At 51.8% G+C, this 21583-nt stretch overlaps 1 protein-coding gene and 1 long non-coding RNA gene across 6 annotated transcripts in view; one reads left to right on the top strand and one right to left on the bottom strand.

The window, feature by feature from the left end:
- LOC117001404 overlaps positions 1 to 185 on the bottom strand; it is a 180645-nt gene extending 180460 nt beyond the window's left edge. For all 5 annotated transcript variants that reach the window (XR_004419045.1, XR_004419044.1, XR_004419047.1 and 2 more), the window contains exon 1: positions 1 to 185. This exon is cut by the window's left edge and continues 90 nt beyond it. This is a non-coding gene — a long non-coding RNA (uncharacterized LOC117001404).
- An 8054-nt stretch (positions 186 to 8239) lies between these two features.
- IRX3 (iroquois homeobox 3) lies at positions 8240 to 12179 on the top strand. The gene is made up of 4 exons (XM_033069717.1): positions 8240 to 8886; positions 9371 to 10472; positions 11021 to 11087; positions 11819 to 12179. The coding sequence occupies exons 1-4, from the start codon at positions 8665 to 8667 to the stop codon at positions 11871 to 11873; spliced, it is 1446 nt and encodes a 481-aa protein (XP_032925608.1). The 5' UTR covers positions 8240 to 8664; the 3' UTR covers positions 11874 to 12179.
- Positions 12180 to 21583: the final 9404 nt, after the last annotated feature.

Below are 21583 nucleotides of genomic sequence, written 5' to 3'. Positions count from 1 at the left end.
CAGCGCCGGCTCCCCTTTTTTTCCTCCCCGCGTCCCGCCGGCTGGGGCGCCCGGGGCCGTGGTGAGGAGCCTGGAGCCGCGCTCCAGCCCAGCTCGCCCCGCACTTCCCGAAGGATCCCGGCGTGTGGCGGAGCTACGGCAGCTCCTTTCGTCCCTCCCTTCCTCCTTCCCTCCCTGTCTGACAGTCTGGGGCTGTCCCGGCGGCGCTGCACATCGGCGGGGATCCCACCGCCCGCAAGGGCAACGCGGGGCTGCGCCGGGCTGCCAGGCCTGCCTCACCCCCTCCGGGCTTGCACCCACACCCCAAGGGAGGCTCGACCCCGCTGGGAAGCAGGGCAGCGCCTGCGGTGCCGCGCACTCTGCGCCTCTGGCACCCCCTGCCCTGGCCCGAGCTCCCTCCTGGGCTGGATGGAGAGCGGCTCGGCCCCGGACCGTGTCTCACCCACCGCATTTCCCCTTTGCAGCCGCACCTCGCCACTCCGGGCCCCATTTAGGGCTCTGTTCTCCCGGCTGCACCGAGCCCGCAGCAGCGCCAGTGCCAGCCGGGTGGAAAATACCCAGGGTCGGGGCCGCATTGAGTGTCCCCTGCTCCTGCCAGGCTTGGTCCCCTCCCCGGTGACAGCAGCAGCTCTTTCTGCCTTGAGGGAGTTTCCAGCCGTGGGGTCGAAGCACACACGGCCCTGGCACGCTCATGTCAATAGGGTTGCACTGAGGCGTCTCCTTCTCATGCAAAAAGAGCCCTTCCTTTTATTTTTTTTCCCTACATTGGAGGAAATATTTAAAAGTTAACTAAAAAAAATGCAACATAGAAAAACACCCCAGTGCTAGGTGTCCCCAGTTTATGTCGCACGCCAGCTGCCTGTCTTTTCATGCCTGTCCACACGCTCCTCATGGCACACACATGCCCTCCCAGCTGCTAGAACTCCCTTCCCCCTCATCCCCGGTGCTCACTGCTCTCCGGGTCCTAAAAATCTCCTGGGTATGGAATGGAGGAGCTCCCCGGGAAGGTCCTCGGGCTTCGCTCTCCTATGGCCGCAGCTCTGGTTTGGGGGTTAAACCTGACAGTTTCCACCCCAATCGACTTTTTGTCCTCGGTGTCCCGCTCCTGGTGCCAGCTGAAGGCGACAAACGCTACCGGGAATCAAAATGTGTCACTGTCCCGGTAGGCTGGCAGGGATGTGGAAATCGGTCACGGAGAGAAGAGCGGATAAAGCGGGGCCCTAGGCCGCCCGTGCAGGCAGCCCAGGACATTCTCCCACCCATCGCCTCAGACACTTCCCCTCGCTTGCTCACGTCCAGGACACTCCGCTCCCGCCCGCAGAGGAGGCTACAACAGCTTATTTCCCTCGCTAAGTGCTAACACCACCTGGTTATCGGCCAGCCGGAGCTCGCCGGGGTGCTGGTATCGGCCCTGAGGTGTTCGGGGATTTTTTGGCAATGTCGTGATGTCGTGACCAGGAGTCGAGGGGACCCCGAGGCAAACGGCGCTGCCCCGGCAGGGCCCGGACACACCGGCCCGGCACCGGCGGGGCTCTCCCCAAACCTGCTCCCCGCAGTTCCATCCTGCGTTATTGCAGATCCAGCCTCTTCCACCAAACAACAGATGCAGCCTCTAATGCAAATATTGCCATTTCCCTGCTGAATTAGCCTTGTCACTTAGCCCAGAAGCTGGCAGCGTTAAGCCAGCTTGCATTTTAATTTGGCCCTGAAGTTACTTATTTCATTATTGATCAAACATAATGCTGAATCAATGTTCATCTTGTTACCTGGGCCATTTCCATGTAATACAGTGATAGCACTGCCTGGAGTTACTCATTCCCATCCCAAAGTGACTTTACCATAAAATCAATGCTTGTTTGTTACTGATATAAGGCAGCATCCGTGGGATGAAGAGCGAATAAAGCACTTACGACACTGCGATCTGAAAGTTTGGACGGAATATGTACGCGAATAAAGACTTTAATATTTAAATGTATTTTATCGGCATCAAAATCATCCTAGCCAGGCCGATGGGACAGAAAATCTCAGGCTGCAAGATGACGGGCTCTGATACTGTAGGTGTTGCCATTTGTAAACGCTACCTGGATCCTAATGGGGGAATCGTTTCTCTACCCAGAGTATCATTACACAGCAGATGTGGGCTGTAAGCTCTTCCGGGAAGGGACTGTTTTGGAAAAATAGTAATTAATACAATAGTAATTAATGATTGTGTCACAAGATTAGACTCCGCGCAGTGTTATCTTCAGCGCAGCTGCTGCTCCTTTTCTTTGCTTGTGTTTTCCCCTCCAGCTAATAAACCCAGTTACAAATTACACGGAGCCATCCCCCATCCGCGGCTCTCCCATGCGGCGGCCGGAGAGTGCTGGAACACCCCACGCGAGGAATGCCCCATTTCGCTGCCACACCGAAAGCCTCCGGAGGCGTCGTTTGAGCAGCATTTTCCACGCACGGCACCTCCAGCCGCCCCTGTCCCCGCAATAAAACCGGATGCACCGGCCCCAGCCCGGGGGGAGACACCTCCTGGTGGGCTGGGGACGAGGGAAGGCGGAATCCTCCGGGAAAGCCGGAGGGATATCCTCCCACGGCGGCGCTCAGGGTGTGCGGAGGTGTGAGCCCCCGCGGTGCCGGGCGGGACCGGCTCCCCGCTGCACGGCCGGAGGTCCCCCGAGGGCTAGGGAACGGACCAGCAGGCAGCAATAATCTGGGTTTAAACCCGCTGGTAAAGCTCGAGAAACCCAGGATAACCTCGGCTTCGGTTTTAAAAAGGCTACAGCTCTCCAGCCGGAGGAGGTTCCGGAGCCGCGGACATCCTCTCTCTCAGCAGCGGAGGAAGGTGGGGACTGTCCCGGCCCGAAGGATGAGAGCCGGGGCTGCAGACGAGGAAAACGTGGAGGGGAAGTTTCCTGCAGCACTTTGCGCCCAATCCTCCGCTCCCGCTCAGCGCCGGGACCAGCCCCGCCGGACTCCGCTGACACCGGCAAGGCACACCGGCCACTCATTCCCATAGGCGACGGAAAACCTAACAGGGCGCATAAAATATATTGGCATAAAATTAGTGAATTGCACTAACAGATTGTAAATCACCTAAACGGTCAAACCACAGATATGAATCACAAATTCCTATAAAGATTAATGTTTCCTAAGATTCACGGCAATTATGCAGTTTTTGGACAAAAGCCTTTTCCCAACCTATCATTCCTGCTTTTTTTTTCTTTTTTTCTTTTTTCTGAAGTCTTTCCAGGTTTCGGTGGGGTTTCTAATGAACGATTTACTAAAGGAAAGGTTTTATTAACACCTCTAAAAACTATAAAGTTAAAAGGCAGGGAGAGAGGGAGCAGATCGGAAGTTGGGTAACACAATACACTGACCTACTGGCAACGGTCCGAACGCAAATCAACAAAGCACCTCGATAGTGGGGGAAAAAAAAAGTCAGAGAAATGAAGGGGGGGGGGGTGGAAAAAGCCATCAAGAGGCCAGTTTTGCCCCGGCGGTAGCCAGGCTGTTACGGCGGTAACTCAGAGCTGCCCCAGCAGCCTTTGGCATCTGCTGATAGCCCCTTACCTTTGCTTACCCCCTTGCGGTACACACTGAAGCCCGAGCTGCTTAAAAGCGGAAGAAGCTGGAGGAAAACACGCCTGTGAGCAGAAAGGGGGCATTATTTCTCGAGGAAATAGGTTGGCAGGAGGTGTACGGGACTTCAGGTCTCTCAGGCACTATTTTTCCCTTCTCGCCTCTGTGCAAAACTGGAGATAATAGTTGGGGCTGCAGGTAACGGAGTCTGTTCTTATTCAATTTCCCTAAATGGCCTGGAGAGCACTTAAAAGCCCGGAGAGCTTCTGGCCAACATTTTCTTATTAACTAATTTCACTTCGATCCTATTAAAGTGTATGCTTTCTAACCTTCAAATGAACCTCTCCCTCCCCCTTCTAAAACAAAGCCAATACCTTTTAATGACAGAGTAAAGCTTTTGAAAATGTTGCTACCTCCTCTCCTAACATTACAGAATGCGTGGTGCATTAACAGCCGCGGAGCACCCACTCTTATTGCGGGCCCTTCCCGCACCCGGAGCACCCAGGAAAGCTCCACCGAGGCTCGACAGTCCCAGCGCCTGGGAAGGGGCGGCCGAGCCAAGGGGAGCTGTGGACAGAGGGCGCTAGAAAATGAGATTGGGTGGATTTGCCTTATTTCTCTTTGGGAAAATCTCAGCAATAATCGGTTTTAAATGGATACATATATTTACCATTTCAAAAGGGTTCTGCTGTTTCCTGGTAACGCTCGCCACAAATGGTAATAATAAAAGATGAAGTATTTTTTCTCACCTTAGGTCATTAGATTTACAGACAAGGTACTAAATCATTTTAGCTCCCCAAACCTTGAAGGAAAGGCACGCACGCACTCGTGTCCCTTTCTCTTCTCCTCCCCCTTCTGAAGAAACATGCAACGGGACCAGAGACAAAACAGTCGCCGAGGCTGGAAGAATGTCTCCCTTCAGTAGTTCACTACTAGTAGTAGTACTACTACCAATAATAGTTGAGTTGACGTTGGCTGCAGAGTGCGGGTTGTCAGTGGCCTCGTCCCAAAGTCTTAAACATGAAGGGTCATTAATTGTGTTTTCTTTCCAAATCATATGTCACTGCAATTAACAGATTCTGATCAAGAGACTCCTTTCAGATTGATTCCATATGTGATAAGGAATGTGCAGCTTGTTATCTATCTGTCGCCTTGGAATTATGGAAAAGCTTCAAACGTGTAATTTGAAGAGTCTTTTACCCAGCGCTTTGATCTTTCCCTCTATTTTTTAACTCTTGTTTTACTGCGGTCCTTCTCCTAATCCCAATTGTTTGTTTACCCCCCTTTCCCCGGTGGCTGCGCCCCGTCCCTCGTGTGCTCAGCGCAGCTCCCACCCGCACCACGGCGCCCCGCGGGAGTCAGCCCGAACCTTCAGCTCTCCCTGAGCTCTCCCGCAACTTCCAACAAGCAGCCTTCGGCTGCCCAGACGGGCACTGCGGCACAGAGGGACACCTCGGGGCCAGGGCCACCTCCGTCCCCGCGGTCCCCCGTGATCTGGCGGAGAGGGGCGCGGCGGGGCGTGAGCCACAGGAACCGGCAGGAGGGTCCCGGGGGCACCGGGGCCGGGGCGATGCTGCCCACGGAGGGTGCCCGGTTCCGCAGCCCCAGAGCCGGCTGCGGGATCGGGGACGCCCCGCGGCCGCCGGAGGGAGGTTCGGTTTTAGCTCGGCGACGCTGTGAGCCGCCGGGAGAGGCGGGAGGCGAGGCCGGGGGGAGGGCGGGCGGGGGTGTGTGTGTGTGTTTCGGGTGATAAATCAGGGCCCGCTCTCCTTGCTCTGACAGGTCCCGGCCAGGAGACACGTGTCTGGCCGGCCGAGGAGCGCTCCGCCGCCGCGGCTCCCCGGGGGCGGCGGCCGTCGGGCCCCGCGCCGCCGCTCCCCTCGGTCACCCTGCAGGACGGGCCGGCTCCAGCCTCTCCTTCTCATCTCCCTTCGGCTCCAGCCAGGCAAAGCGACTCCCGCTCGGCTTCGCTCTTCCCCTGCTATATCCTCGTGCGTAGGGAACGGCTTTCTCTCTGTTCCCTGCTCGGCCCCCGCCGCCGCTCCCCGCTCGCCTTGCCCCGCCGAGCTGCTCTCCTCGCCCGCCCCCAGCCCCGCGCTCGCCCCGTCCCGTCCCGCACCGGGCCTCCCGCTGCCAGAGCCGTGCGGCTTCTCGCATCGCTCCCGCAGCCCGGAAGGAAGACGTCTCCTTTCCCCTACTCTTCCCCTCCGTTTGCTGTCTTCTCCGCTTTCTTTTCCCTCCCTCTCAGCCAAGGACGGCATCCTTACAGCTTTCCCCTCCTGTCCACTCGGTACAGCTATGCTTCCTCTCAGTTTCTTTCCCATTAATAAACCATCCCTCACCCTCACCCTGACCTGGGCCCATTTGCACCCATAAATTTCTCTCCTCCCGTGTCTCCCTCTCGGCTCCCCACCGCCACTTACCCGCGGTACCCCCTCCCGGCTCCGGGGACTCCCCCCGGCCGCCCCCACACCAGCACCGCCCGCCACTGCCGGCGGCTCCCGCGGGGACGAACTCATATTGATTGTGCTGTTGATTAAAAATCAGAAAACAATCCCGCCAGCTTTGACACTCCGCGCCAGACGTGCAGCCACAAAAAGACGGGTCCAGTTTTGTGGGACACGCGTGGACCCAATGCCCGCACGTGGGGGCACAGCCCGACTGTAACACAGAGCGGCGAGCACGACCGCGTCAAACGGCAGCGGGTTTACCCCAAGTGTCATATCCGCCCCTTTGCTCTCCGAAGCAGATATTTTTAAAAGTTGTGGTCTGCACCCAAACTCTCCCCCGACCCTCTCGACATCGCGTCGCCCCAGCAGGCGCTGCCTCCACAGAAAAGTTTAAAGCACATCAGGACGTGGCGTTCGCTGCCTGTTTTCCTTTTGAGTAAAAAAAAAATAAATCTATAACTAAATCTAATATTTTTCTCTCCCTTGCTTTGTACTATCAAAAGCACCAACGTTGAATAGAAGAAAATAAATTCCTCCAACCCTGAGTTGTTTTTGCACTAGATTAGCAGATAGGAAATGCTATAAAGATGAACTTAATACGATTAGAGATGTTTCCTACAGATTTTCATATATTGATTCAGGGAATTTTAATTCTGGAGCTTGCTTTGCTATAATCCGCATTTATTACAAGCTGATACAGTTTTATTATAGCAAGCTATCAAGGTCGATTCCTTTAACTGCATAATCTGACATGAATTTCATTTTTAAAGAAATGTAGTTATAAAAATCCATACTGTGGGCACAGTGGTTATATTGTACCTAAATCATATTTTAAAGGCAATAAATCCAGAGAGTATTTAGGAAGAGAGGGGAATACGGTTAAACGGTTCTCCTTCACCCGCAACTCCTCAAAAGACCTTTCAAACTTTTTGTTTTATTTAAACATCGAGTATTTTAAAAAGCAGATAACGCTGGCAGGTTCAAGTCTCCTCTTCCCACAGGCTGTGAGAACTTTTTAGGTTCCAGCCCAGGCTCTTCTTCTGCCCGCAGCAGCGAAGCAGGGCACACCGGCGCTTGCCAAAGACGCGCCGTGATTGAACTGTATTTTAACTACTCTTAAAAGGCTAAATTGCAACTCACGCTGGTTTCAGAGAGGGGAAGGGGGGGGGGGGCGCGGCAACAACAACATCAATAACAAAATACAAACCGTAATTTAAAATGTGTGGATCATAAAAAAAACCCCAAACCCTATTCTGTAATTAAACCGTATCTTGACTCCTTCCCAATAGCTCCTTACAAACCCGTGCCACTGCTCCCTTTGCAAATGTTGCACGTACCAGGTACTTCCTTCTTAGCCTTGTAGTGATTCAGAACAGAGGGAATAAGCAAAATGATCATAAATTTCCTAATTAGAGATTTCGCACCAAGACAAAAAGGTGTTAATGAGTTTAATTCCAGTGCCTGTCATTGTCCCTTTTTTCACACCACTTATTTACTAATGGCCCAGAGGGCTGCTCCCGTCTCTCCTTTGTTAAGATTTTAATTTGCCTTCTTTTCTGCCTTTGATGTAAAATTGTGACCTACAACTCTTTGAAGTCCCTTATTAGGAGGAAAATTAACTTAGCTTTTCCACTGTATCTGAGCACTGTTAGCCCAGACAAAACGTAGAGAACTCCTTAAAGATCCAGTACATTAGGAAAAATGTCAAGGTACTTCTGGAAATGCAAATTTTTAAAAAAATGCAATAGACTTCTAAATCTATATTAGGAGATGTAACCCTCGCAAGGGCCAGAGCGGGGGAAGGGAAGAAGAGAATATCTCAATAAAGAAAATAAAATAAATCTGGGCAAGGAAAGGTTGTAAATCTAAAAGCCTGAAAAGGGGGACTGGGGGATGGTGTTGGTGTAAGCCTTTATTTTAAAATGTCACAACTTTTCCCTGTCCCTCTCGTGTAGTGCTCACAAGTGACACCCCGACTTCCTACGCTCTGGGTAAGGGGGGTGGGGGGCTAAGAAAGAAATTATATCTAAATCTATCTCTATATAATTAGAATACCATGAGGCAGGGTTAAACCTTTGTAAAACACACAACTGATTGGCGATCGCTAAAACGAGATTTGAAAGCAACTCAAATAAAAGATCGCGACGTCAGTAAACAGATTTAGAAAAAAAAAAGTGGGGGGGGAAAGCAGCTAGTGACAAACCCGGCGAGAGCGAGCTCTGGGCATGAGAGAGAGAGGGAGGCAGAGGGAGAGAGAGACTTAAAAGAAATAGGAGGGGCTTATGAGAGACTAGAAATGTCAATCAGAGCCCAGAGTCCCAATAATCTCAGGCAATCTGTTAGGACCTGACCTGGGTCCACTCAGATCAATAGGAAAAGTGAGAGAAGAAAGAAGCGATCGGATCGTTTACCGCGGCGGCCGAGGACAGGCGGGAGCCCGCGGCCTCCGCGCACCCCCGGCTCCCCCCCATGTCTGCCGGAGTTTGCGGGAGGCGCTGAAAGTGCGGGCGGCCGGCGAGGGCGAGCGACCCGGCTCCCTCCTCCGCTCTCGGCCCTGCTACTTTCTCCCCTTTCTCTCCCTTCTTCCTCTCGTCTCCCCCCCCTCCTCTTCCTCCTCCCCCCTCCCCTACCCCGCTCCCCCACCATGTCTTTCCCCCAGCTGGGCTACCAGTACATCAGGCCGCTTTACCCGGCGGAGCGCCCGGGGAGCGGCGGCTCCCGCGCCGGCGCCGAGCTGGCCCCGTCCGGGACCCTCTCCAACGTGCTCTCCTCCATGTACGGCGCGCCCTACGCCGCCGCCGCCGCCGCCCAGGGCTACGGAGCCTTCCTGCCCTACGCCGCAGAGCTGCCCATCTTCCCCCAGCTGGTAAGAGGCCCCCGGGGCTCGCCGCTTGCTTCCCGGGGCGCTCGGTTCGCGCTGGGGATCGGCCCGGGGGGAGCCGGGGGAGACGCCGGGAGGGCTGTCAAGGGAGAGACGGGCGCTATCGCCGCCCTGCCCCAGAGAGCCGCCGGAGAGGGGCAGGGCTGGAACGGCGGCCCCGCAGCGTCCCCCCGCTCCGCCCGGGGGTTTGACGGTCGCGGGGACCGGCCCCAGCAGCCGCCGGCCCCGCCGCGCACACGGCAGTGGGGAGCCGGTCCTGCCGCCGAGACACCCCCGGCACCGGCGGGGTCCGCGCTGCCGGGGCCGCAGCGTGCCCGCGATCGGCGCCGCGGCGCTCCGGTGGGGGAGGCAGCGCGGCCCGGCCGCCGCGCCGTGCCGACGGGCTCCGTGCCGGTAAGGGCAGCGGGACGGAGCGGACCCGGGCCCGGGCCGCCATCTCAGCCGGGCCGCCCCTTCCCTCTCGCTGCAGGGCGCCCAGTACGAGCTGAAGGAGAGCCCGGGGGTGCAGCACGCCGCCTTCCCCCCCCACCACCCTGCCTTCTACCCCTACGGGCAGTACCAGTTCGGGGACCCGTCGCGGCCCAAGAACGCCACACGGGAAAGCACCAGCACGCTCAAGGCCTGGCTCAACGAGCACCGGAAAAATCCCTACCCCACCAAGGGCGAGAAGATCATGCTGGCCATCATCACCAAAATGACCCTCACCCAGGTCTCCACCTGGTTCGCCAACGCGCGGCGGCGGCTCAAGAAGGAGAACAAAATGACCTGGGCCCCCCGCAGCAGGACGGACGAGGAGGGCAACTCCTACGGGAGCGATCACGAGGGGGAAGAGGACAAGAGGGAGGACGAGGAGGAGATCGACCTCGAGAACATCGACACCGAGAACATAGAAAGCAACAAAGACGAGCTCGAGGACGATCTACAGGATGCCGACCTCCTGCACTCTGACTCCAAGACGGACTCGGAGGGATCCGAAGGCTTTGAGGACCTGCCCGGCTCCGAGGAGCACTACGACAAGGCCTCCGAGGGGGAGCCGCACCACCTCCGCCACCACCACCTGCACCACCACCACCATCACCACCACCACAAGTGCGAGCTGCCCGCCACGGCCGCACCCGTCGGCCCGGAGCCCCTCAAGCCGCCGCTCCCGCCGCCGCCCCACCTCTCGCCCCCCTCCTCTGCCTCTTCCTCCGCCGCGTCCTCCCCGACGGACGGCGCTTTGGCCGGCGCCTTGCCGAAACCTAAGATCTGGTCGCTGGCCGAGACGGCCACCAGCCCGGACAACCCCCGCAAGTCTCCTGGCGGCGGCTCTCCGCCGGCGGCCGCCCCCCAGCCGCTGCCGCTGCCCACCCCGCCGCCCCACAGACTCGTCTCCTCCTGCCCCCTGGGCAAGTTCCCCAACTGGACCAACCGCGCATTCCCGGCCCACCACCACCACCACCCCCCGCACCCGCTGGCCTTACTGAACACTCCCCACCTGCTGGGGCTGGGGGCCGCCTCCGCCGCCCCCCCCGCCGCCGCCTTCCCGCGGCCCGCGGACCAGGCGCAGAGCGCGGAGCCCGTCGGAGCAGGTGACCGCTGAGGGACGCGGCGGGGACGGGCCGGCCGCCGCGGGGGGCTCGGCGGTGCGGAGCGGAGCGGCGCGGGAGGCCCGGCGGGGCCGTGTGCGTGCGGCCGCGGCGGGGGGCGCCGGCCCCGCGCGGTTCTGGCGGTGCCCCCGGCCCGGCGCGGTCCGGCCCGGCGCGCAGCAGCCGTCGGGGCGCAGGTGGCGGCGGGCGGGCGGCCGCGGGGGCCCGGGGGCGGTGGCGGGGGTCTCCTGGCCGGGGTAGTCTCGATCCCCGAGAATTACCTTGCTCCAACGGAGAAAATTTTTGTTGCTGTTGTTGTCGCTTTTGCGTGAAGGACCCGGCCGCCAGGTCAGGCTCGCTGCGGGGTCAGTGTGTTTTCTCTGACGGTCACTTCTGCAAGCAGAGTAGTCGTTGTGTCGTATTTGCAACTCGCTGAGAAAGGAGCTTAAATCTCGAGGCTTAATTCAGGGATGGGAGGAATAAAACAGAGGCTATAAAGGAACGTTTTTTTTTTTTTCTTTTTTTTTTTTTCTTTCCCCTTCTCTTTTTAGATCGATCTAGTGCCTTGGAAGTAGAGAAAAAGTTACTAAAGACAGCTTTCCAGCCAGTGCAGAGGCGGTAAGAGATGGCTCCCTCCGTCTCCTCGGGATGTATGGAGGCAGTTCTAAATGGTTAGCTTATTTTCTCCGCTTCTTTAGGTTCCCTTTCCAGGGCGGTTTCTTATTCTTTCTCTGCGTGCGTGGTGGGTTATTCTGTTTATATATTTTCTTTGCTGTTCTCCGCTGTGGCCCCCGAGAGCGATTCCCGCGGGCAGGCCGAGCTGCGCTCGGGGCGTTGGGGCTGCGCGGTTGCGGGGCGTTGGGGCTGCGCGGTTGCGGAGCCCGGGCGCGGGTCGCCCCTGGCCCGGGAGCACATCCCTGAGCCCCCCGCGGAGCGCATCGCCACCCAACGCTGTCGCTTTGCCGGGGGGAGAGGCACCGAGGCAGCAGAAAATAGTAAAATAAAATATAAATTTAAAATAAAAATCATAATGAAAGCGAAACAAAAACACCCACCCAGAGTATGATAGCTGAAGAGGCTGAGCCTTGCCGCCCCAAATTTGGCGTAGCAGTCACTCAATTTCAATGAGAAACCAATTACCCTTTTGATTGATTGAAAGCACGGGGATCGGGCCCGCCGTGTTTTCAAAGCTAAACACATTTACTGTAAGTCACTGAAAACTTTTTATAAATCTATTAAAATAACAACAACAACAGAACCAGAGCTACCTGGAGTTACAAGTATTGTGCCAGCCCAAGCTCACTAGAAATCCTATTAAATATTTTTTTTTCTGTGTCATTTTTTTCCAGGCCCCAGAACCAACTTGACGCCGCTATGGTTCTTTCGGCGCTCTCATCATCATAGTTAATTTTTTATTGTTGTTGTAATGATTGTAAAAAATCTCTGTATAGTTACAACTTGTAAGCATGTCCGTATATTAAAACTCAAAAGGAAAAAAAATACCCGCTTCTGTACTATCACCTGGGTTAGCTGAGCTGTGAGATTTTTTCGGAAGTCCAGTGAGAATTAGGTGTTCCCCTTTTTTTTTTGGTTGTTGTTGTTGTTTTTTGTTTTTGTACATACCGTAAAAATGTACATATGTGTGAACCAAATTGTACAAGAAAGTATATATTTTTGGCTAATAAATAAACTGTTGCCACTTTGACTACACTCTCGTTTTCCCCATTCTGGAGTTGTTTTCCTCCCGCAGTCCCGTCCTCCACCCCCTCCCGGTCGGTGACTGTTTCTGCGCGGCTGCGGGACCGGCTCGGGGTCGGCCGGGCCGGGTCAGCGGCGGGACCGAGCCGAACTGGGCCGGGTCAGCGGCGGGGCCGGGCCGGGTCAGCGGCGGGGCCGAGCCGAACCGGGCCGGGTCAGCGGCGGGGCCGAGCCGAACCGGGCCGGGTCAGCGGCGGGACCGGGCCGGGCCGCGCTTCCTGCGGCGGCGGTGGCGGTGCCATCGCTGGAGCCGCAGCGCCCCCTGCAGGCGGCACCGCCGGCCGGCGGCGGAGGGGGCGCGGGTCCGTGCGCGGGTCCGTGCGGGTCGGGGCAGCCCCGGGGCGGCCGGCAGATGATCCGTGGCCTCGCGGACCGTACTGCCCTACTGCCGGGTGCCGCTAGTGACCCCCTCCCCGCCCCGGAGCGCAGGGCAGCTTTGCCGGAGGGCGGTTAATTGAAAAGAACCTTCGGGGGTCGCCGCGGGTCGGCAGCGCAGTTGCGTTGGTTCTGCCGCCCCCTCCCCTCTTGCTTTCGCGCGTCCCTGGGGTCAGTGTTGGGGTGCTCGCCACAGCTCTCTGTGCCGCTGAGCCGGGAGATGCCCAGAGCGGCGGGGCTGGGGCATCCCCCCGCTCCCAGCGCTTGGCATTCGGGCGGGAAGAAGCGGCGGAGCGGGGGCAGCGAGCGGGAGGCGCCGCGGAGAGCCCGGCAGGAGTCCCGGCAGGAGCCCCGCTCCGCTCCGGACCGGCTGTGCGCTCCCCGCCCCGGGCCGGGCCGGGCCGGGCCGCCTCCTGCCGGCTGCGCCTCTGCGCGCCTCGCCCCGGGAACCGCCGCTTCCAGAACTTGTAGCTTTGCTTCCCTGGCAAGGTGCTGGAAATCGGCCCAATCCGGGAAAGCTCCCTTCCCGCTCGGAAACCATCCCAAGGGGAGTGTTGGTAGGAGGGCGAGGGCTGCTCCCTCCTGCCTTCCCCTTCCCCTTCCCCGTAGCCGGTGCCCGCGGATGGCCGTGCTCGTCCCCCCGCTGACTCGGGCAGGTACAGCCTGTGGGCCGGCTCCCTCCTGCCTTTGTTCCCAGGCTTTTCCTTCTCTACGGGGAGATGTGTCCCCTACCTGTCCTCTCCTTACAGTCCTGGAAGCGGCATAATTATAGTGGTGGTGATTAAATAGCTGGTGCTTTTCTCGTTTTGGTGACAGACCCCGCAGAGGGGGAGGGTGCTCAGAGCTAGGAAGCAAGAGTTAAAATGAAGTTAAAGTACAAACAGAAGCACATAGCTGACATGCTTCAAGTTTAGACAGTACAAGATATGCAAATGCACAGGGCTGTGCAGTATTGACATTTTGAGGTCATAGTGATAGGAATGTATTATTTATAGGATTGGGTTGCACTAGGCCGACAAACTACATTTTAAATCCTAGGCGTTTGTAAGTGATAAGATTTATTTATATGTTTACACTACATGTGTGCATGTATACATACGTTTTATATAGTGTTTTAACGTTTCACAATTAATATTCTCCCTGCATTATGCCCAGCATTACGAGGGGGACACCTCTCTCCTGGTGTGCACTGCAGCCTCCCCGGCTGCTGTTCGCAATGGCTGGGAGCAAAGCAGGCCAAGGAAGGGACCCACAGAGTTTGCAGCAGTGTTGTGATCTCTGCTTTTTCGCCCCTGCGTCCTCTTCCTTTCCCCATATGTCCTTTCTGGCTACAGCTCACCCTAGAAACAGCATTTGCCTCTTTGCAGCCCCATGCAGCTCTCTGTCTTTCCGCCAGGAACTGTTCCCACTCTTTCGCTCCGACAGGCTCCTGAAATGGAAGAATCTCTGTGGGTGGGGGGTAAGAAAACAGATCGTTTCTTATGTAAATTTTATCCAGTCTCTCTGCACTTTGTATGCCTCTTTTTCCTTAGCCAATTCTGGCTGAGGGAAAAAAAAAAAAAAAAAAAAGATTAATGGCATCTAAAATGGGAGGGGTGGGGGGAGAGAAAGCTAGAGGCAAATTTCCACATCCCCTTCCTCTGGGCATCCTGGTGTGTTTTCCATAGAAACTTTCACACAGCGGCCAGACAGATGCTTAAAGGGGATGGAAGAAAATAATGCAACCATGATGGGAAAACAATTGCATCCCCAGCTTTCTACCTCCATTAAAGGCTCCTTTGCCTTTGCACAGAGCCCCTCAGCTCCCTATCCCCGCAGAGCCCTCTGCCTTCACTCTGGCCATGGAGATGCTCCCGCACCAGCGGCGTGGAAGCCATGGGAAAGCTGCTCCTTTGGCTTCTGGAAGTGAGAACTTGGTTTCCCTGCAGGGGGAAAGAAGCCTTTGTGTCTGCCTGGCTTCCCTAATGTGGAGAAAATTCCCATTAATTTTGTGAGGAAACATTTTGTTATGCGTGTTTCAACAAAAATTAAAAATCCTACGCGTATTTTTTTTTTTTTTTTTTCAGAAATCCCTCTCTCTGTTTGACAGCCTCACTGGAGCCCCAGCCAGGCCTGCCTGAGACAGCACAGAGAGGCCTCCCTCTCCCTTCTCCCTCTCTGTTGGCTGCTCTTTTCCTGTCTAATCAATTATCTCCCTAGCTAGTCCTTCTCAAAGGTGAGAGCTCATTATGCATATTCATAAATCACAGCTCCCAGACCTGACACTGATTGATGTAATCATCTCCCGCTCGCTCCCTGTCTGCGCGGGGCGGCCGGAGGAAGCCTCGGCGAGGAGGAGGAGGAGGAGGCAGGAGAAAGAGACTTCCAACTTGTCAGAGCCAGTTGTGGTGGGAGCAGCCGGCCGGGCGTAGCGGGCCGTGTCAGGCTCCCCATTCAGGGCAGCCAAAGTGCCCATCACAGCCCGGGATGAGGCAGGAGAGAGCCTGAGAGCTGGGAAACAGCACCGAGCCGCCTCCAGCGCTGCGAGCTGACGTGCAGGCAAAATCACAAGAGTAAGGAAAAGATCCAGCACTATTTTCACAATCAGGCGTCAGACCATGCGTTAAAATACCCTCACAAATCTTTCACGTTAGCTGATGCACCTGCTGTTGTTTTCCTTAGGGAGTTAAAACTGATTTATTCCCATAAGAACAGATGTATGTGGCCTGGATTCTGATCACAAGCATTTAGATATGTGATAGATCAAATATCTTCAATCCTACATCCTCAGTAGTTATACTATATTAAAAAACCAAATTTGTCAAGTATGTAAGTTGCTGTTGAAAGGGTTTGGGAGCAGAAGGGCTTCTCCAGCTCAGACTACAGCTCTCCAGATAGGAACGTGTCTCAGTTATGACTGCTTTCCCAGTGTGTATTTCAGTGTTCAAGATGCTGTTCAGATTATGTGGTTTACCTGTATGGTTAATATTTACACTTTTAAAATACCTCTTTTTATCACTTTGATCCAAACTATCAGTGTACTAAAGTAATAATACAAAAATATATGCCCGGGTAATCATAACAAGATACAAATCAAAGGGAGCCCTAATCAAGTACTTTTGAGAGTGTTATCTTCCTTGTTAACAAATGGTAATAAGAAAATTAAGGCTTATAGCTTGCTTGTGTTTTATCTAAGAAAACCAATAAAGATATCAGATGTTCTTTGTTTTATATGTTTGAATGTAAAGCAGAATAATGAAGAACATGTACCTTCTAAGGCTTCATTTGCTTTATGGGCAGTAATCCTTTAGGATGCCAGTGAAATTCTGAATTTGCAGAATGAGAACAAGCCTGTGCTGCCACCCAGGGTCTTGAGGCCCAGCTTTGCTGCAGTCAAGACAACATCTTTTTTTATTAAATGCTGAAATTGGAACAAAGCAACAATGGCTGCTTGCTAGCTGTGCATGTCCAACAGGCCTCTTTACTATTCAGCAAATGGAAGATATTAAACAACATTTTGCTTAAAGGTACACTGAGGCCATTTCCATTAGGACATGGTGTCATTCATTTATTCACATGTTAAGTGGATGTCCTTGTGGCTAATGAGTAATAATCAACAGTGACTCCACTTTATTCCTTTGCTCCCAGCAATGTTAAATACTCTGATGGAGTCTCTTTGCTGACACACACTAGAGAATATGGTTAAAAAGTGCTAAAGGACATTTGCAGCGTAGAGCAGCCACATACACACATGCTGGAAATAGCACTTTTATTCCAGTCTATTCTATTAGGCTTTGTTCCTGTTTAAGGCATGGCACATGGAAACTGCTGATATTTATTTGAAGGTACTTTACACCTTAAAAGCCGGAAACTCTTTCAATTTGAGAGTCAATGTGGTTATTGCTGGGAGATGAGTTCTCATCCAGCTGGTTTCTGAAAAAAATCAAACTGCACCTTACGATAGCTTTAGATTCAGTACATGACTTCAGATAAATCCTTAGTGGAGGAGGGATTTGGGACAGAATCTTTCCTGCAAAAAATCTAGTTTGACATTTATTCTATTTTATAAAATAAAGTATCTCTTCTACCAGCTAATTAATTTTATTACATCAACTGCAGCAGCTAAGTAGACTAATAAAATATATTAATCTGTATTTTTTCCTTTGCATGGTTTCTTACACTGGAGTCTGCATCTTGGTTGTCTCCTGTGTCAATTCCTAAAGTTTGAAAGGTATAAATGAATCATTCTTGGTCCTGATTAAGCTTAAGTTAGAAATAAAATATGTCAATCAATCTGGTTGGAAATGTTCCTGCTGTCTAAGTTGGTTATGCAAAACACTCTAAGGTGTGTAGGCATGCTCAATTAGGTCAAGGGATCTGATGGCACTCCCAGCCATAAATGTGTGTCACTCGGATTCCTCATTATTTTTAGCAGTGGTGAAAATGCATGTCAGTAGGCCAGCTAGCCAGGCTAGGATAAAATTACTTACTGGGTATGCATAAACCTAAGGTTTTAATACATAAGTATTATACTTATTTTCAAGCAAAACAGTGAAAAGAAAATATCTCTCTCTCAAATATATGACTTACTCTATTGCATTTCTCAGCGATCATTAGTATAATTCACACTGGACTTTGCAATACTCGAGATACCTTAGCAGTAAAATTTAAGTGCCTAAAAACATAGATGTAATGTGAAATTAGATACAAGGAGTAAAACATTGATTTTCTCTGTTACAGTCTAACTTGCTTCCAAGAAAGATAAAGCTTCACTAGGAGATTAGACCAGCCCCATTCCAAAATAATTTAATGAAAAAGGACACTTGAGATGGCTATTGAACAGCGGCACCAGTGCCCGTCTTCTCACATGGAGACTTTTGCAAATGATTCCTACAGAAGACAATGCCAGAAATGTTTGCTTGATAGACAGATTTCCTCTGCTGTGCTAAATCATACCCTGACACTAACAGAAATGTTTCTGTGCAATTACAGGCAAAAAAAATGCACAGAAAAGAAAATTTCAGCGCTCATTGCTGCCCTCCTGCACCTGGTGTAGTTGCTGAGATTACCTGATTTGGCTAGATGACCAGGGTTAAATCCTCTGGTTTCAAACTTTCTGTACTGATACTTTGAACCACACCAAGACCTTGGGCTTGCGTACGAGAAATGGAATGAGAAACCAGCTAAACAGGAGTCCAGCCTGGTTTTGTTATGCAAAAACCCCAAGCAACCAAACCTAAATGCAGGGAACTGGTAAACTAAAAGAAAAACATTGCTTCCAAGAAACGCAGGCGGGACTAGTACTTCAGGTAAGGCTGGGGCTTAAACAGAGGTCTGAAATGTGGTGTTAGAGAGGACAGTGTTCCTTTAAGAACAGCACCATGCAGCTAATATTTTCCTTACTGCCAATAAAATGCAATTAAATCTCATGAATTAATATATTCACTTCAGGAAGCATTCCCATTCTTTTCTTCAGATATCAAAATGGAGCCATCATCAGTCAGTTAGTTAAATAGGGGAATCTGGAGAGTAAGTAAATGGAACAGCTTTCAAATGCAGGGCTGAAAATGCCCAATGAATGTGTAGGGGGCTTCAATAAAAAGATTTTGACTTGTGTTTTCACCCCTTTCCCACTTTGCTCATTGTTTACTGACACTGCTGTGGACACAGTATTCAGTCCCTGCCCGCCCCAGCCCTGGGATGTAAAAATGTCATCTCTATTGTGCTGCTGGGCTCGCTTTGATGCTGCCGCAGCCCTTTGTATGCCCTTCTCAATCCCTTTATAAGGCTGTCCTGATTGTCCATACTGAACATCACCACAAAAGCTCGTCTTATTGAGAAAATAAAAAAGTCAGAGAGGGGCCAAATGACGAGAGATTGGGACTTTGCTGTAAAAGACCTACTATTCATATTCAGCAGTCATTTTTTCATCAAGGAATTGCAAAGTTGGGACTGTGACCATGCCAGCAAAGCCATTTTAGGCACTTTCTCACTAAATTTTTATTTATAATAACTTTTATAATTACATTTTTTTTTCTTTATAATAGCTCGTGTCCTGCTGAGGACAAGCATTAAATCCTCGGAACAACTGTGGAGGGTATTTTCACCTTTTCAAAGAAAACTACTGTATAACTCAAATGTGCATGATTCATCTGGGAAGTTTAGACAGACGGATTGTATGGAAATTCAACTACATAAAAACTACAAAAGAGGCTTCTTGTGATAACAAAACAAGTCAGAAACAGAGCCCATCTCCCCCTGCTTTGTAGGAGTACACATATTTGCAACCCAGAACCAGAGACCAAGGGTTTAAATTGCCAGTCTGAAAAACCTCTTCCACCTAATGCTATCCTAACTTGTACTGAGTGTCTGTGGGCAGGATGGAGACAAAGGCTGGATAAGGTCTTATTCTTTGGGAATGGGCTATCGGAATGGGAGGACGGTGATTTCATGGCTTTTGTTGCTGAGGTTAGGGACCGAATTCTCTCACTGAATTAGAATAGTAACAAGTGGGACTGGGGATCTCTGGGGCTTTTGTAGTGCACTCATCTGAGAGATTGCGCTTTTCTCAGCCCTTCAGATTTATTTTGCCAAAGTTACAGGGCAATTATGGAAATGCGCCCTTTGAAGCTGGGCCGATTTCTCTTTATTTTCTCTCCCCCCCGCCCAAAGCAAAACCTCCCTTGCCTCCATTCTTCAGCAAGTTGGCAGTCATTAGGCAGCGGGGTTTTGAGCAGCCATTCAAATATTCTTTTGAATAGTGCGAGAAAGTTTTAATAAATATGTGTTAAAAAATAGACTTCGAAGCGTTTTGGGAAGGAAGTGCAAAATAGCACCAAGGTAACAACATCCCAGAAAATAGGCTCTGTGTGTGTGAGGTGCTGGAACATGAGATGCTTCCCATGAAAAGCTGCTCAGAGTGCTGGGACCGGGGCTGGCCGGTGGCGTGGGGGTGTTTGGCCAGTGACCACTTGGGTGCTCCTGCCTTGCCATGCTGGTGCAGTTGGCAGCTCTGTGCCCCTTGTCCCTCACATGTCCCTAACAGGAGCCCCAGACAAACAGAACTGTACTTTCCCACCTTTGTACATTATTTATCGCCAGGGTTTGGAATCTCGATGATGCATGTGAACTAAGATGATTTATTTTTTACCTTACTTGCTACACTAACAAAGTAAATATGTCTGAAACCCGATGGTGAGACCTGTAGCTAGGCAGGTTGTGAGCAGGGCTGCTCTTCGCCCAGGAATTCAGTTCTGTACACCTCTTTTCACTCTCTACTCCCTTTCCTCATTTGTATCAGACTACTTTGCTGTTTTAAGATAAATTGGTGTTTTCCTGAGCCATTTAGCAAATGTCATGGGCCAAATTCAGACTTGGTATTAGAAGGAAGAGATACTTTTGGTGTCCTTGAAAGTTATATACATTTACACAGGGCCTGGCATAAAATATGGATTTTCCATCATCACCAAAACAAGGTAGAAATATGAACATTTCTTGTCTGAGTTTTGTAACTGAGATACAAAAACATTTTTTGGTCTCTATGGGATTTATGAGTGATCCTTGGACCACATATTCAGCAACATGGAACATAAGAGATTTGTGTTTTCTGGATGTTAGGGCTTGCAAATTTAGAAGCAGAAAATTCCTCTTAACCATTAATGTGTTTAAAAGAATGAAAATCCAGCTCATACCTCTACAGAAGCGTTGCTTACAATAAAGTAATACAAATATTTCTCATGATGGTTGCAGAGGGTTTAATGTCACATCTGTAATGTGCAGCACTGCATACAAAGGTGCAACAATTTTCATATGGGCTCAGTGGAGTTGCAGAAGGTACCACTGGGGACCATCACCTCTCCAGTCTTCTCCTCATCCTCCTCCCCTAGCTCCTTTTCACACATCCAAATTTCTTCCCCAGCCTCACATGAGTGTTTCCAATACCCTTCCTACCCCCAGTCTGGGGTCATCTCAATTATTCTGGAACTCATCACATTATTGTGACCCAGTATTCTGTCCAAACTGGATCCACTCTTTAAAAGCCCTCCAGGAGCTTTGGGGTGTCTGATTCATTGTGATGTCCACCTGGCTGTGGTGTACTCCATTTTGTAATAAAGAGAGGAGGACTTGGGGGGTACAAACCTAGCTTGAGGTTTGGTTAAAAAACCTTAAAATGAGTTTAGGTTCTAATGTGCTGGTCTACTCCAAGAGCATTTCTAATCTTAAAAACTTAGAAGTCAGGTTAAGAAAAGGCAAATCTGCTAATAATATTAAGAAGCTCTTCCATACAGGGTAGGGAGTTGACTTCCCTGAAAAATGGTATTATTTGTGCCTGGGAAACAAGCAATGGGGCAAGTGATGATGTCTTTCTAGGGAAATAATATAGGGAAATTATTACAATCCTTCCATTTCTGCCTTTGACAATTTCTATTTATTTGTTTATTCTTAAATCTACATAAAAACACAACAGCCAACTTATATTTTGAGCTTCAAACTTGCCACAGAGTCTGGCTTTGTACTGTTTTGGGCTTTAAACACCAATTACTAAGAAGACTTTGAATCACACTTGCAAATGCAGTTGCTGAGCACAGGGCTGGCCAGCTTCCCCAGGTGAGGGCCCTTGAGCAGTCAGACTTCTCCTCCCTGGCAGCTCCAGCCTGCAGGTGGTTTGGGGGATGCCTTGTATTAATCTGGCCTTAGGGCCACAGAGACATAGATCACCATGACGAAGTCTCTGCCTGCAGGAAAAGGTCACAGATTTTGAATACTTGGGATATTTTGTCAGCCACTTCTGAAGATGTAAAGAAAATGGGTTTCCATGTTCAGTGCTGTCAAAAATGACCCTCAGGATGCAACGCTTCTCTTTGTGCTTGGGTCAAAGCCCACAAATAGGTAGGGCAGTCAGCAACAGGGTGAGATCTTCCAGAAGCCTGTCTTACAGGGCACAATTCTGGCTCCTCTGGGCTGAATTTTAACCCCTGGGTCTTGTATTTGCTGTGCAGTGC

Source organism: Catharus ustulatus, chromosome 11 (assembly GCF_009819885.2).
Source record: "Catharus ustulatus isolate bCatUst1 chromosome 11, bCatUst1.pri.v2, whole genome shotgun sequence".
Classification (NCBI taxonomy): Eukaryota; Metazoa; Chordata; class Aves; order Passeriformes; family Turdidae; genus Catharus; species Catharus ustulatus.
This window is presented reverse-complemented; position numbering and strand designations above follow the sequence as displayed.

Coding starts and splice junctions, on each gene's coding strand:
- IRX3 (XM_033069717.1), top strand. CDS start 8,665: ATGTCTTTCCCCCAGCTGGGCTACCAGTACATCAGGCCGCTTTACCCG. Junction 8,887..9,370: donor TGCCCATCTTCCCCCAGCTG/GTAAGAGGCCCC, acceptor CTCTCGCTGCAG/GGCGCCCAGTACGAGCTGAA. Junction 10,473..11,020: donor CGCGGAGCCCGTCGGAGCAG/GTGACCGCTGAG, acceptor TTCTCTTTTTAG/ATCGATCTAGTGCCTTGGAA.